This window comes from Physella acuta, unplaced genomic scaffold, assembly GCF_028476545.2.
Source record: "Physella acuta isolate Inbredline_101_S28 unplaced genomic scaffold, ASM2847654v3 ptg001856l, whole genome shotgun sequence".
Lineage (NCBI taxonomy): Eukaryota > Metazoa > Mollusca > Gastropoda > Physidae > Physella > Physella acuta.
In genome coordinates this window covers 150,931-167,312 of record NW_026733364.1, presented here as the reverse complement: position 1 = coordinate 167,312, position 16,382 = coordinate 150,931, and the positions used below count along the sequence as shown (strand labels likewise).

Here is a 16,382-nt window from a genome sequence, read left to right as displayed (position 1 = left end):
GTTTAATACAGCTTTTTTTTGGGTTTAAAATAGCCATTTTCACGATTATTTTTAAAAAAAATCAAATTATTTAAATAAAGACCTTTATGTATAAAATTTTGGCATTGTTTACAAAATAATATGTTCCAATTATGAAAGGTAAGTATTCAATTAAATCACACTGTAAATTGGTAGTTAATTGGTTATCTAAATTATTAAATACAATACAGGCATTTATATTTTAAACAGTTAGCTTACCTCAACAAAATTTTATAACCACAAAGTAAGTTCGAAACAACACTATGAGAGTAACGAAACATTTTTTTCTAGGCTCATTTCCATATTATCACCTGTAGAAGGTATGCTGAGGAAATCTTTATTTGCTAACTTCATCAAATTAATACTGCTTTGGAAATTTACCCACTAGTTCATTCACCCTTTAAAAAAAAAAATTGGGCCATAATTATCTCCAATATAAGGAGCAAATTATTTTGTGTTAAAGCTCTATATAACAAAAATACACCTCTAAAGCATAAGTGTTATAAATAAAATGTAATATAGACATTGCCATTTTGTTTTTCAATTGATAATTCTGTACTTCAAAAAAATATAATTTACACTTGATCATTGATGATATATTAATGTACATAGGCCTACTACAAGTTACTTTTTGTAAAATGCACATTTTTAATGTAACAAAAGTAATTCTGTTCAGATTAAAAATGTAAGAAATATACACAAAAATTATCACAGCCTAAAGAAATGGGGGACATGTGTTACACAATACATTAAAATTCATCATACTTTAGCAAGCAATTTATAATTTCAAAATCTTTTTAATACTTCAATGCACATTGCAAAAGAAGTGTCTTAACTTTTTAAAAGCTAAGGAAGGACAGGATAGTTTTCATTTGAATTATTTGGTATCAGCAGTATTTCATACCAATCAAGTATATCTAATAAAATCAATTGTACAAAATTAACTTTAATATAAATACTAGTAGGTAACTCAGTCAAATATTTGAATTTTTTTTATGGGTTGCATTGTGCACTTCTACTTATTACATTACACATTAGATATTCTATGCAAGACAATTAAAATATTAGTTACTATATTTTTTACTTGCATGTGTCTGAATATATCACTATGCTATGGTAATAGTTATACTAGTATGTGTAACGTATTAGAATATTGATATTTAAATAAAGTTTTACATAAGCTGAGCCAGGGCTTTGGTGCATTTGAGTACATTAATAATTTACCAATAGCTTGAATGAGAATGCTTCCAAATTTGTTGAGCTTAATTTTATGCAACATAAATGTTCACAACCAACCTACTAAACAAAAATAAAGCATTTAAAACTCAAACTAGTACAGCATGGCCACTTTTAATTTATTTGTTTTTTAAATTCTACACCACAGAAAACATTTTTTAACCAGCTATTTACACTTAGGATAAAATGTACTTCAAATTTCACCCTTTAATGTTTACGTGTATAATCCATTATATAATCTGTATCAAAATAGATCACTGTAATAGTAATATCATCACGATATAGACGCACTAACTTCTCAGGCAGAGTTAACTGTGCTGACAGCTGTCCGTGCTCTAAACCCAAGGCATGGCGTATCAAATGTGTTGTGACATTCTCATCTATAGCCCTCTTAGCCAGGAAACTTTTCCGCTTGCGCAAGGTCTCATTAATGACACCTAAACACACATCTGAGGGAGGACGATAATTTGCAAGCACTTGGCAGCCATCAGTGTGATGGCCCACTAGTGACACCACTTTCTCCACTGACATACCATCTGAGTCCCACAAGCCATCAGTAGCCAAGACAAGAAATCTATCCCTGGGTGTTAGCCTGTAGTGAATGATCTCAGGTTCAGCGTCTAGGTAGGGCGGAGTTCTGTAATTGTGGGGAAGTTGCAAATTTTTATATGCACTGAAGAAGGGACCTGGCGTTTGACCCATGTGATTTGAAAGCCTCAACAGGTCTTCTTTATTCCACTTGTACCTGATGTCACCAAACGCCCTAAGAGGCATAAGCTGGCCAAACAATCTAGCATCTTTTAAAATATTGCTACTTTCATTTGGATGCTTTGCAAAAAGGCGTTTAACTTCAGCTTCATTATGAGCATCGTGTTTATTGCTAACAGAAGTGGCATGCCAGGTTTCAGACTCTGATGAATGGCTTCCTATAACTGCTTGCGTATCCCCAACATTTGCTATATACAAATCAAGTCCATCAATGTATGCTACACAACCAACAGCTCCAGAGAAGGCAATATTTACAAGGTCAGCCCTCAAACCTTCATCACTAGGATGAATACTAGCTTCACTTGATATGTCTTGATCCAAACGCAAGAATGCATGGGTTAACGCTTCTTTCACCTACAGAAATACAACAATAAAATTAATAAAAAATAAATATCCCATACTTAAAAAATAACAAAGATTAACAAAAAAACTATTATATTAATTTTCAATATGGTCAAATATTTTAAGAAACAAATTTAACTATCAATATTTAAGTTTGCTACCATGATAATAAAGAGCAAGAATGCAAAAATACTTAGCCTGGTAAAAATGTAAACTTTAAGTGTCTATTTCTGAAAACCTAGCACTACTGTAGTAATGTGTATTCAAGTGAGTAACTTACATTGGTGTCTACACTGTACATGTCTTGAGTATCTGTCACAAAGTGCAGCAAGCTCTGCCAGTGTATAGAACTTAGATCTGAGCTAACACTATCAGCTGTTGTAGTAGAAAGATATTCCACTAAACTATCAGCAATAGCTTGTCCACCCTGGTAAAGCAAGTTCAATTTTGCTGGATCTGCTAATGCAACTGCAATGTATTTAAAAAGCCTGTCTTTAAGTGCTTGGGCACATGCACACCCTGCATGCCCATCGAACACACCAAATAAATATTTGTCAGCGCCCTCTAATTTTGCTTCCAAATGTCGATCCTCAATAGGTTTGTTAGCCTGAAATAAATTTTTAATAATCCTGTTAGCAAGTCTTGAAAAATGATTGGATGACTAAGCAATTAAACAAAAAAAATAAGGTGAAGCTGTTGTTACTTAGATAAATATATCCTTAATTAATGACCAAGCTTAGTTTTCAACAAGATAAACTCTGATAAGAAATAAAATTTGTGTAGTGTGGTGCGAAGCTGACAAGTAAGACAGCAACTGTAGACAAATATGTATGGCTCCTTTTTGCTTTGTGAGATAATTTTAATGGAATTTTGCACTAGGAGATTAAGACGATATTTCCTTTTGGTGCAGGCTCTGCTGTGGATGATTATGTAAATTCAAAAAGATGATTCAAAATATCTGTTCTGTTAAAATTATGGTTTTAATTCACATAAATATGCCTATAAAGCTAACTAAATAAAATACATGCCCTAAACACAAGAAACCAAAACATATATAAGCCTACTAAATTCTATTGGTTTGGTTTATAAGTTCACAGCTTTAAACTTTTCTTGAATTTTGAAATTTCAGCCATTTGAATATTTTACAAGTAGGTACTGTGGGCCTAGGTAAAATACTTGAATGATTGATGATACCAATGTCTGAAAATTGATTCTTCCAAAAAAAGGTGTGTTAGGTTGTTAGTAGTATTGTAATCTCGACTAGTTTTATGGATAGAAATTACGGTTAGGCGTATGGCAGGACTAGAGTTTATTATTTCTACTTGTAGCAGGCAGACGCTATTCTATCCACTGCACCAGTCAGTAAAGATCTAGATCTGAAAAACTCAATATTAACCAATAATAATATAATAAGGTTGTAGTTGTAGCCTATAGAATCTAGTAGATTGTATGGCGTCATCAAAATAAAATAAAGGATTATGATTAGTGATAGTGAATTAGTAATTAGATCTCGATTCTACGATTTCTAGTTATTTTTTTTTTTACCTAAAATTTTTAGTAACTTTACTAAAGTTACCAAAAGTTAAAGTAGTTATAAAAGTAGCCTAAGGTTTTAGTTTTAGATCTAGATCTAGAATTCTAGTATTTTTTTACCGGCAATTGGTTGGATTGAACTTCTTTAACAACTCCACCATTAGTTTTAGCAGTCTTTTCATTCATTCGTAATATAGATGTGACCATTTGAGGTGTAAGTCTGGGTGACTCCACAGGATCTGGTCCATGTGCCAATCGAATTTTATAAAAGAGCTGCATAAAAGAATGACACCTCCCATGACTTGGGATCTGAGATAGCCCGATTAAATTTCTGTTAGTACACTTTCGAAGAATCGATCGGCTAATAGGTGACCGAAAGTGGCTTATAGGTGCAGAAAGGATCTGTTTCGCTGAGGTTATCATCTCGAAAACTAATCAGATATCGAATATTTTACATTTTCATTTATAATTTCAAGGTCGGTAGAACCTAACGAGACAATCGAAAGTAGTGGACCGTAGTGTAGACTGGATTTTACATTTACCGAAACAAATCATTAAATTTCAAAAAGAATTTTTTTTTGTAAGGCCTAGGCTATATGATTATTTTATAACAATATTTAAAGATGAAGAGCAATATTTTGAACATTTATGAATCTGATCCTAATTTTTAAATTTGTTTACTTTAAAAGACTAATTATTTTATGTATTAGGCCTATAGTATTGTTGTTTTCTGTTTCGAGAGCGTTCATATTAAAATCTTAATTTACATTTCGGTGTTTAAACTGGGAATCTAAACTACCTCTCCTTTTTAAGAAATTATAGATTCTATATCTCCTTAGACTAGAAACAAAACATATAGGCCTATCTATAGCCTATTTATTTAGATCTAGAATCTAGATAGATCTATGATTATTATTTTCATTTAGTCTAGATCTAATATTTGTCACGACTTAACAGGTAGGCTATGCATATTATTAATAATACACGTAAAATAAGCCTACTAAAAACGCAATAGTTATACTTATAGCCCTCTAAACTCTAAATCTAAATAATAAATTAAAAATAAATGAAACAAGGAAACATTTTTGTATTTTTGAAAACACAAATCCTCCTCAAAATGTGAAATAATTATTAAAATTTAAAGAGTCACCTGTTTTTCACATTACTAGTCGCGGGCGATTTTACGTACCCAAAACAATAAATTACTATTACCCTTCTTCGTTTAATATTTAAAATTTTGGTAATCTATCGTTTTGGGTACGTAAAATCGCCCGCGACTTGTAATGTGAAAACCAGGTGACTCCTTAAATTTTAATAATTATTTCACATTTTGATGAGGATTTATGTTTTTTAAAATACAAAAATGTTTCCTTGTTTCATTTATGTACCTGTTTTTAAAGAATTGAATTAAAACTTTTCAGTAATAAATGAAGACTAGCGATGTTTCCAACAGATGCAATCTTGCTCATTTACTATAGCAGCCATCTTGTTTAAGTTTTATTTTTATAAGCTTTAAGCGCGAGATCAGGGGGAAGCCACTCTATTTTACAAATGGCTGCTGTTTATATAGCAAATCTTGCTCTCAGACACTGCTGTTTAAAGTTAATTTCTGGCCTATATCGATATATGTAGCCATTGATTTAGGTTTATTATTCATTTATCTATAATATTTGACACAAACATATGACAATATACTCCTATTAAAGCCTTGACAATGAGGTAACGTTTTCGTACATTAATAGCCGCGGGCGATTTTACGTACCCAAAACGATAGATTACCAAAATTTTAAATACAATAGCTATTTAATAAAAATAATAAAAATTTGTGTTTTCAAAAATACAAAAATGTTTCCTTGTTTCATTTATGTACCTTTTTTCAAACAATTGAATTAAAACTTTTCAATAATAAATGAATACTAGCGATGTTTCCAACAGATGCAACCATGCTCATCTACTAGAGCAGCCATCTTGTTTAAGTTCTTTCTTTGTTAACTTATAGCGCGAGATCAGGGGAAGGCAACTCTATTTTACAAATGGCTGCTGTTTATATAGGAAATCCTGCTCGCAAACACTGCTGTTAAAAGTTAATTTCTTGCCTATATTGATATATTTAGCTATTGATTTAGGTTATTTATTCATTTATCTATAATATTTGACACAAATATATCAAAATATACTTCTATTAAAGCCTTGACAATGAGGTAACTTTTTCGTACATTACTAGCCGCGGGCGATTTTACGAACCCAAAACGATAGATTACCTGAAGAAGTGTCTACTCGGAAGAAGATTTTTCTCCCCAACGTCTCCACTTAGTCGGCAAAAGATAGCTCTGCGCATGCGCAGTGACCTATGGCTAGGGTTAGGGCTAGAATGAGGGTTAGGGGTAGGGTTAGGGTTAGGGATAGGGTTAAGGATAGGATTAGGGTTGGTGTTAGGGTTCTGCGGTTGTAAACACACGCATGCGCAGTACCATCGAAAACATCGCCACTAAGGCAAGTCGTAGTATCTCTCCATTGCGCATGCGTTTCGCATGCGTATCTTATTCCGGCTAGAATCTGCCAATATTAAATAAATAATGACAAAGTCACAAATGAAGGAAATAAGCCAAGTTCTGAAGCTAAACTGAAAATTAGTAAAAATAAAAAGTAAAAATCCACTTCGAAATCACTTATCTTACTTTACTTAATTACTTAATACTTAGGCCCTATTGTTATTATTACTTAACCAAGTACAAACTTAGTAACTACCACTACTAACATTTACTTTACCTAACAAACTTTAAAAATATGTTCATTTGATTCATTTTTTTTATTTTGAATTTTTAGATGCTGTAATTTGAAATGAACATCTGGCAGTTGGTTGTTGTGGGTGTGACTGTACATGTTATATTCTTCTACTCCATTTTTGACATCTACTTTACTTCACCCCTAGTCCATGGTATGACACCTATTTCTTCAGCTAAACCTGGCCCTGCTAAACGCTTGGTTCTTTTTGTAACAGATGGACTCAGGGCTGACAAGTTTTTTGAGCCTGATGAAGGCAGAGCTCCTTTTATGAGGTTTGGAACATTTTTCTGAATAAATTATTTAAAAAAGAATTAGCTGGGTTAAAGTTTTGATAAGTTTCAGATGTAGTATTTTTAAAAAATGTAACTTAAAAATTCATATAATTACTTCTAATAAACTTATTATATTTTTCAGAGAAATAATTGAGAAACATGGTGTGTGGGGTGTGTCTCATACAAGAGTACCTACAGAATCTCGACCAGGTCATGTGGCTTTAATAGCAGGCTTTTATGAAGATGTTAGTGCAGTTGCTAAAGGTAAATACATCAAACAATGCTGAATTCTATTTGAGAGTAAGACTAAATTTGATTACTGCTAGACTTAGGATAATATGTTTAAATCTAGGTTCTAATGAATTAGAGAGGCATATAAGTTCTTTATAGTTATCTGACATTGTTTTTAAAAATCATGTTATAATACAATCCCTTTGTATGGAGTGGCTTTAGAAACAAGTAACCTTGTAAAACACCCTTTGTAATATTTATAAGAGTTGCTGTTTATAGTAATTCAGGCGCTTGTTTCATTTGTTTGTACAGCTAAACGAAAAATTATTTTAGAAATGTTTGTACAACTGAGCAATTACATTTTTATTTAAATATTTTAAAGCATTTCTATTTTTAAACCCATTAATGTTGTAAACCAATTTCACATTAATTTTTTAAAGAAATGCAATTTTTAAAAAAGATGGCTTTTATGTTAAAATATGTTATGATTTTTTAAATTCTTTAAAAAATTTAATGATGAAGCAGTACTTTGTATTCCTGAAAGGGTGGAAAGAAAATCCTGTAGAGTTTGATTCTGTATTCAATGAGAGTAGACAGACATGGTCATGGGGGAGTCCAGATATCCTCCCTATGTTTGCCAAAGGTAAAATGTACATATTTGCATGTTTTTCATAGCTCATTTTAGCTACATTTAACCTATATTTTAACATTGATAATAGTTTTTTAGCAGGTATTTTAAAACCAACATTGTTCTAGAATAAAACTAGAAATCTTTTTCTGTATTAAGTAAAATTAATTTTCAGCTACATTAATATGTAATAGTAAATGTTTACATTTCCAAGAGTGAAGAGGTTAATTTGATTCTTCTATTACAGGAGCAAGTGGAAATCATGTAGTGATTCACTGCTATCCTTCAAACTTGGAAGATTTTGCTGGGGCTGACATGACAAAACTGGATACATGGGTGTTTGAAGAAGTGGAGGCAATGATAGCTTTTTAGTTTCAGTACTTACATAATTTATTGTACATGTGATAATTTTTACATTAATTTCTTGTATTAATTAACAGTGCTTTGAATCCATAAATTTTTCTTGTTTCAGAAATTTTTTGCTGCAGCTAAAACCAATGCCTCTTTAAAGGATTCACTGGAGAATGACAAAATAGTTTTCTTCTTTCATCTTCTTGGTATAGACACTCATGGCCACTCACAGAAACCACACTCATGGTGAGTAATAGTTCCTTTCCAGATCTTGTTTTTCCTATTATTGTACAAATGCTGCTGTGGAAATGTTATATATTTCTGTCTGTGTAACAGTTAAGGTTAAGTTCAGAACTAATTTTGCGGTAGTTATGCTATAAAAAAACAACTGAAATACACTCTGCCTACATTTTTACATTTTCCCAACCTCTTAACTTACTAATTTAAGTAGATATAATCAATGTTGAGATGTGTTTGTTTTTTAAATTTGTTTTTATTTATTTTAAATCAACCTTAAAATGTCTATTTTTGAGATGATTTTCTTTAATGTATTTGTCCTTAATGTATTTGTCATCAAAATGTTTATACTTCAGGGCCTACTTAAACAATATCAAATTGGTGGATAAAGGCATTAAAGACATGGTGGCTTTAATTGAAAACTTTTATAACCATGACAAACAGACATCATATGTCATGACATCTGATCATGGAATGACAGATTGGGGTTGGTTTTAATATTTTATTTTAAAAAAAAAATCTCATACCACCTGCTGTATATGTGTTGTATTAATATTTTATCTGGTTTTCAGTCATTATCTCCTATTATTCATTTACATTTAAAAACAAAACACAACACAGAAAATTGTGTTTTTGAATGTACATTTTTATTTTTGACAGGGTCCCATGGTGCTGGGCATGCCCATGAAACACTGACACCATTTGTTGCATGGGGTGCTGGCATCAGGAAACCTGTTGTATCCAGTAGTTGTGGGAATTATGATGATTCATTCTGCACAGGTAAAATTCGGTTTAGCTCAGTAGGTAGTCAACATTTTTCATTTATTATTACTTTTATATAATTTTAGTTAAATTATTGTTTTTTTGCAAATTAACAAATAATGAAATAATATGAGTCAACATTTTATTAAAAAAAATATTTTAAAATTTATATATTAAAAATTACATTCATATTTTATCAGACTGGAAACTACATACTGTAAAACGAACAGATATTGAACAGGTATTAAATGCATAATTTAATATAAAATCTTGTAAAAGTGAAGTTAGTTGAATATAAATTTAATTTATATTATAACTAATTAAATACATTAGGATTTCAATACAGATAAAAAAGAAAACATGTTTTGTTAACTCTTGTGTCAATGTTGCTTCAGGCTGATATAGCACCATTGATGTCATTTTTGGTTGGAGTTCCCTACCCTCTTAACTCAGTGGTATGCAATGGAATGTTCATATTTAGCAGAAAATATTTCTAAAATTTGCAATACTTTAAAAAATACATTGAAAATTTTAGCACTAGAAAGAAACAGCTTGTAAAATTTAATGTTAATGTATTAAAACTCAGGGTAAACTTCCAGTGGATTTCTTAGAAGCCTCAGATGGGGATAAAGCTGAAGCCTTGTTTGCAAATGCTAAACAGATCCTTGCCCAGTTTCAGGTACTCTTAACTTTGTCTATCCAATTTCTTTAACACTATTTAATTTTAACTGATACAAAAATCCTTAAATACCAATAACTGTGACTGAATTTGATAGGTAAAAATGGACCAAGTTAAACAAAGATCTATTGGAGCAACATTCAAACCTTTCCCGTAAGTGAAAATTTTCAATAATTAATTTTCCTAATAATTTAAATTCTAGAATGTTACTCAGATAAGAAATTGAAAACAAACCTTGATGGCATTAAGCCTTTGAACCCTTTGCTCCTGACTCTAAAACACCCATGCTCTTAAGCTCCTGAGCTAAAAGTATACACAACAGACTCTAACTAAAACAATAAAGACTACGAATATTATATTCGTAGTCTTTATTATTATTTTAATAAACATTTGTACCTGAATTATAGCTAATACTTAGTTTGCCAATCGTCTGAGTAGGTAGACTCTTCTTTCAGACATAAGCAGGTGTGGACATAGGTAGAATGACGATTGTTGGAATTTTCAAATCATCTTTTAATCATAAAATGCAAATAATAAACAAAGCAAAAAATTTTTGTTAGTAGGCGCAGTCATGACAGGCACTTACCTTGAGTCCAATAGTACTAGTTACATAATTCTTTTATGAAGCATTTTATATATGGACTGTCGATTAGGGGTAAGGTGTCTCTGACCAATTTGACAGGGCATAGAGATTTAAGACTCTTATTGATAAAACAGTACCGGGGTTTACAGGGTTAAACATTACTAGGAAAACTTTAGGTTCAAAATTTAGATTACAGATTTGTATTGTCTAGGTTGATACCATTTTATTTATTTTCAGAGAACTTATTGAACCAGAGAAAGTAAGAATATTAAATTTTTAAACTATTTTCTTAAGCATGATATTAATTTACTATACAAGATCCAAAGGTTAATGCATAGAATGTAAATTCTGTATATTTTACATTTTCATCACCTATTTCTAGTTTAGTGTTGTAATTGTTTACATTGGCATTCACTTTACATTACTTTATAATTTACAAATTTAAGTTCAAGTATTAATTTCTTTAGCTTCAAGCAGTCAAACACATACAAAACCTTATACACAATGGCCAGTTCCATGAAGCTGTAAGTTGGTTCTGTCTTTTTTATAAAGTTTTAAAAAGACCCTGCTATATAAAGTTTACCAAGAATGACTAGATTGTCTGCTAAGTAATATTCTTATCAAAATATTCTGTACCTAACAGGAAAAGTGTTTAATTTCTTTCAGATGAAAGAGACATACGTCTTGATTGAGAAAGCTTTGCGAGGGTTAAGATACTATCAGACTTACGATCGTTTCTTTTTAGGGTAATCAGTCAGTTGTGATTGTAAAAATTGTGATACAGTAAAATCTGGTGTTTTTCATGTTATTTAGTTTTAACATCAAAAGAATGATTTGTATTCTACCTTCTCAGTTTTTCTGGTACCAAGAAGCTTTTTGAGTTTTGTGTTGCCTCTGTTATATATTGAGCTCTATTGATCAGTTTATTTGAAAAGCTAACTTGAAATATGTTCCCATGCTAAAAGTTCACCTCTGTTACAGGGTCAGTATTGTGCTGGGATTTCTGGGATGGATGAACTACATTCTGTACCTTCTGGTCTTGGAGCACACCAAAATTGGACAGAGTTTCTCATTACCTCAATGTAGCCCTGCTTTGAAATATTTTTTCTCAGTGCTAGGAGCAAGCATTGTGCTTCTACTCTATGGTATATTTGTTTTTTTTTAACAATATAAACAATTAAATAATAACTGTGTAAAAATGGTTTTCTTTAGTTACATTGTAGAAAATACTTATGCATTTATTAACTTTTATAACAAAGTTCCAACTCCATTTTTCAGTCCAGTCACTGTCCCCAATGTGTTACATCTACTGTTTGTTGCCTGTAATTTTATGGTACAAATCTTGTCAAGGGTCAGTAAGCATTTATATCTATCCTGAGTTATTAAAAAATAAAAGTTTAATTCCTAGAACTAAAAATATTATTTTGTTATACAAAGATAATTTACCTTAAGCCTACTTGTTGTATGTCCAGATGACATCTTTTGTTTATCTGATCCTTTCTTTGTAGATTATAAATATTCCTGCTAACAGTTTTAAAAGAGTTTATAATTTAGAGTATGTTTGCTTGTGTAAAAATTATTTACTTGTTTTTTTTTTCAGATGGAGTTTGCTAGCACATGCAGTCAGAACTTCAGCTAAAAATAAAACATTCCTAGAGTTGACAATTTCACTTTTGTTTTGTGTAGTTGGCCTGGAACTAGTTGTGAGCTTTTTTATTTTTATTAGTGACATTAAAATTATAAACAAAAAGGTTATTGTAAAATTGCATTAATTGAATTAAAATTTAAAAAAAAATTACTTTCAATAACTTATTGTACTGTAATGCTCACTTTTAAAATTTTATGACCTGTAATTTTGACCAGCACTTACAAGTTTAAAAAATTTTTCCCTGTAGATTCAGAGCTTTTACCATAGAGAGCTTTTATCAATTGGACTGTTGGCCATGTCTGCTTGGCCCTTAGTAAAATATTCATGGCATGAGAAATTTAAAAGAGACAAGATTATCTCCCTTGGTTGGTTCTGTACTTGTTTGACTGTTGCAGTTTTCCCACTTCTCCCAGTTGTTCATAAGGACACACATTATAACAGAGTGTGAGTAGCATTCCCTCAGAAGTTTACAAAATCAATTCCTTATAAATCATTAACATCAACTTTTTTTCTAAAATATTGTTAACCAATGCAGTCAGTTGCAATTTTTTGTTTTGTTTTCTATTGCTTAAGTTAAAAGGTCTAGATCTAGATTTTATTTTAGTTTAACATCAAATATTTTTTAGCATTATTTTGTATTTTGTTATGCCATGTTTATATCAGATTATCTTTGTAGAATTACAAGTGGGATTTTCTCCATAATACTTGCTATTGTTGGCATGAAAAGGTACATTTTTTAAACTTTATTTTTGTTTTTAAATATTTTATATATATTTTATTAAATATTTTATGTAAGATAATAGTAACATTCATTATTGATGATTGAATAGATTACTAAATTATACAAAAAGCAATAGCATTACCAACTTTTTACCTTTATTTCTACACAGATTTTTAAAACATGTGAACTATATTACCAAATGCCTGTGGATTTTACAAGTATGAATTCCTGTCTCTAAAAATAAATTCTTAAGTTGTTTTAAATTGCATATTTCAATTTCATCTGCTATCTAATGAACAGTTTTGTTTTATAATGTGTACACTATAAATACTTAATGTTTTCCAGATAGTTCTTGTCACCATATCTGTGGGTGTTGTCAAGCTGACATCTGACAGTATCTTACAAAAACAAGGCTTGCCATTTGTTTGCCAGTGTTGTAGCTGGTCCGTACTAGGTAGAGTTTTTTTTTTCACTAGAACTTTTAGCTAGGCTGCTAATCTGTTTAAAAATGTGCACATATACTCTAGCTTTTAAGCACTATATTCATTAGATTGTGTTTTTGTTGCATAGCATAAGAATTTTTTATTTACTATCTTAGGCTTTATGCTGTTTAAAGGCCATAATCTTGAGCATTTAATCCTAAACTATATTTTACGCATTTTTATTTGGTATAAAATTTAAAAAAGATAATAAGTTTAGAAAGTTTCAGTATATTTTTTTTCATAAATTGTTTTTTGATGCTATTTTAAGCTATTGATCCATGAAATTATACTATGTAATTCAGCTTTTTTTCTATCAGACTCTATATTTAAATATCTTTAATGTTTAATTGTGTGATCTATTTCAGTACTATCTTCAATCATTCCAATGTTCAGTCCGACTAATTTGATAAAAAGACTTTTTTCGCTCAGTCTGGCTTTTATTGCACCATATCTGTTACTCAGCATCACGTATCCTTTACACATTACTTAAATGACACACTGGAACGATTAAAGTTGATGAGTAGGAGCATATAACTGCTAAAAGTATTAAAGTGGTAAGTCATTTATGCTTTTAATTATTTTCTCCAAGAGTTATTCTGTACCCTAATATGAAAAATAAAAATTGACAAGACTATATTTAATAAAAAGTGAAATTTCAAAAATATAAAATAGCTGCTTGTTTTTTGATTTATCACTATTTTTGGAAATAAAATTATTTCGATAACTTAAAAAATAATTCAAGCAATTGATCTTAACAAATAACTAGTTATGAAGGCTTTTTCATCTTATCACTTTATCTGCTGCTTTACTTTTGGCTGAAGATGGAACACGCTGCCTCTAGCACTAAGGTAAGAAGCTGATTGGCTTGTAGTTATAGACATTTTTTAAAATCATCCAACTATCAAGTCTTTATTAACTGATTCATACAAGTGTATCATCTTTATAGTTAAATCTCAATGGCACATAAAACCTTTATAGACATCTATGTGCATATTGCTGGTGTTATTGATGACAAATTAACAAAGAAGCTTTAGTGAGACCAGATGAAAAATTTGCAAACAAATTTTATTACAAGCTTTCATATAAGTTAAAGAATAAGATTTTTTTAAAAAGAGTATCAAATGGTAACACAATCAAAAGAAAACCAAAATTCAAACACAGATAGTTACTGGTGACTATCTTTTTATGTAATGCTAACTATAAAGACAAATTGGATTTGTTTATATAACACATATAAGCCACAAACATGAACTTATCTGACAATTATATAAGCCACAAACATGAACTTATCTGACAATTATATAAGCCACAAACATGAACTTATCTGACAATTATTATATAACCACAAACATGAACTTATCTGACAGTTATATAAGTAACAAACATGAACTGATCTGGCATCTATTATGTGCTGGTCACTCCATCTAAGGTTATAAATCACTTGATATCAATTTAAGTTCTGTCTGTAATAAAGATTTTGAAACTTCAAATTCATTTTTTTTTGTACAGAGCTTTGAACAAGTGGATTTTAGTCAACAAAAACTAGTCAAAGACAACTTAACTACGCCATTTTCTAGGCACCTAGAGTTACCTGACTTGAGAAGGGCTTTCTTATTTGTATCCTTTGTTTCCAAGGAAATATGTGAAGTAAAACTGATATTGTTCTGTTGTTGCTAATACAGTATAGCATTTTTATTAGTGTAGATGGGACATTGTTTTCATTTTTCAATCTAATAGTTAATTGAATCTATTACCATGAAATCATACCCCAAAGCAATGAGCTGAACTTAGAATGAAATGTTTTCATTTTTCAATCTAATAGTTAATTGAATCTATTACCATGAAATCATACCCCAAAGCAATGAGCTGAACTTAGAATGAAAAATATTCTTTGACAGAATAAGATTTTTTTTATACTAACAGCATTCTTTGGAACTGGAAACATTGCAAGCATCAACAGGTTTGTCTTAAATGAATCCATCTCCAAATTTAGTTTAGTACATTTTCTATTTGTGAAATGAGGTACCTCCCATATTACTCTAGTTTTTCTCCACAGTTTTGATCCAGCCTCAGTCTACTGTTACCTGACAGTTTTTAATCCATTCCTTATGGGAGGGTTGATGATGTTGAAGGTGAGATCATGTTTTTTGAGGAGTTAAAAAAAGTGACAAATGTTAAAATCCTTTTCCACCTGCTAGTAATAAAAAATGGTGGATCAACTTTCTATGTTTATCCAGACCCTCCACCCCTATCATCGCTATCAAGTATTAGCACTGATTTTTCCTCTCTCGACATCCCCACCAACATTGCCAACATTAACTCAAGTTTTTAGGTGTTTGTTAATTGAGAAATGCCAAGCCTAAGCAAATGAACATTAGTGTGTTAAATTATAATTTCTATTTTAAAACTAAAAGGCTTTAGATTGTTTATTTACAAAGTAATTTTAAGCATTAGTTTGTCAGAAGTATTTGTATTGGAAAATATTTTCCTCAGAATGTGATCCCATTTTTAGTTGTGACTTGTGCCTTCAGGGCAGTGCATGTTTTGACTGCTACACCTTTGAGATCATTGTTCCTCATTGTGCTGATTATGTCAGATTTCATGGGATTGGTCAGTATTTTTTACTTGATTAGTCAGCTATTTGGAATATTCCATTTACTACCAGCTTTATGGAAATGATTGCTGTTTTTTTTTCTCTGTTAGTTATTTTTAATCCAGTTCTTTGGAAATAGTTTCAACCTATTTTTAAAATTATATTTTCAATTAATCATCTAATTATATTTGGTAAGTTTGAAAAACAGAAAAATATTTGTTAAATAAATATTACTTAAAATAAATATCTTGCATTTAGACTATGAACAAAATTTTAAATAAAATTATATGGTGAATGTTTCAGCATTTTTTCTTCATGGTGCGGGATTATGGCAGCTGGCTTGAGATTGGGACAACCATCAGCCACTACGTGATCGTTATGTTGATGAACATCTTCCTACTTCTGCTCACTGGCGCCTCCCATGCTCTGACCTGTTGGAAGTTCCAGCTGTTCTAGACTCAAGGAACATTTTAGAAGATGCTCATCATTTTCGCACTTTTACAAAAGTTAT

General features: G+C 30.7%; 2 protein-coding genes across 2 annotated transcripts; one reads left to right on the top strand and one right to left on the bottom strand.

Moving 5' to 3' along the window:
- Positions 1 to 56: 56 nt before the first annotated feature.
- On the bottom strand, positions 57 to 4,422 carry LOC131930823 (pyruvate dehydrogenase [acetyl-transferring]-phosphatase 1, mitochondrial). The gene is made up of 3 exons (XM_059287450.1): positions 4,018 to 4,422; positions 2,645 to 2,971; positions 57 to 2,376 (listed from the first exon to the last, which is right to left on the bottom strand). Exons 1-3 carry the CDS (start codon positions 4,318 to 4,320, stop codon positions 1,462 to 1,464), a joined length of 1,545 nt encoding a protein of 514 aa, XP_059143433.1. The 5' UTR covers positions 4,321 to 4,422; the 3' UTR covers positions 57 to 1,461.
- Positions 4,423 to 4,745: 323 nt separating this feature from the next.
- Positions 4,746 to 16,382, top strand: LOC131930822 (GPI ethanolamine phosphate transferase 1). Its single transcript, XM_059287449.1, has 29 exons — positions 4,746 to 4,854; positions 6,724 to 6,956; positions 7,099 to 7,220; positions 7,732 to 7,830; positions 8,063 to 8,169; positions 8,288 to 8,412; positions 8,760 to 8,890; positions 9,064 to 9,183; positions 9,366 to 9,406; positions 9,561 to 9,620; positions 9,752 to 9,844; positions 9,942 to 9,997; positions 10,665 to 10,686; positions 10,895 to 10,951; positions 11,094 to 11,173; positions 11,409 to 11,572; positions 11,706 to 11,778; positions 12,028 to 12,130; positions 12,323 to 12,519; positions 12,752 to 12,802; positions 12,966 to 13,014; positions 13,142 to 13,250; positions 13,644 to 13,746; positions 14,045 to 14,126; positions 14,788 to 14,895; positions 15,183 to 15,238; positions 15,335 to 15,410; positions 15,772 to 15,888; positions 16,175 to 16,382. Exons 2-29 carry the CDS (start codon positions 6,739 to 6,741, stop codon positions 16,325 to 16,327), a joined length of 2,772 nt encoding a protein of 923 aa, XP_059143432.1. The 5' UTR covers positions 4,746 to 4,854; positions 6,724 to 6,738; the 3' UTR covers positions 16,328 to 16,382.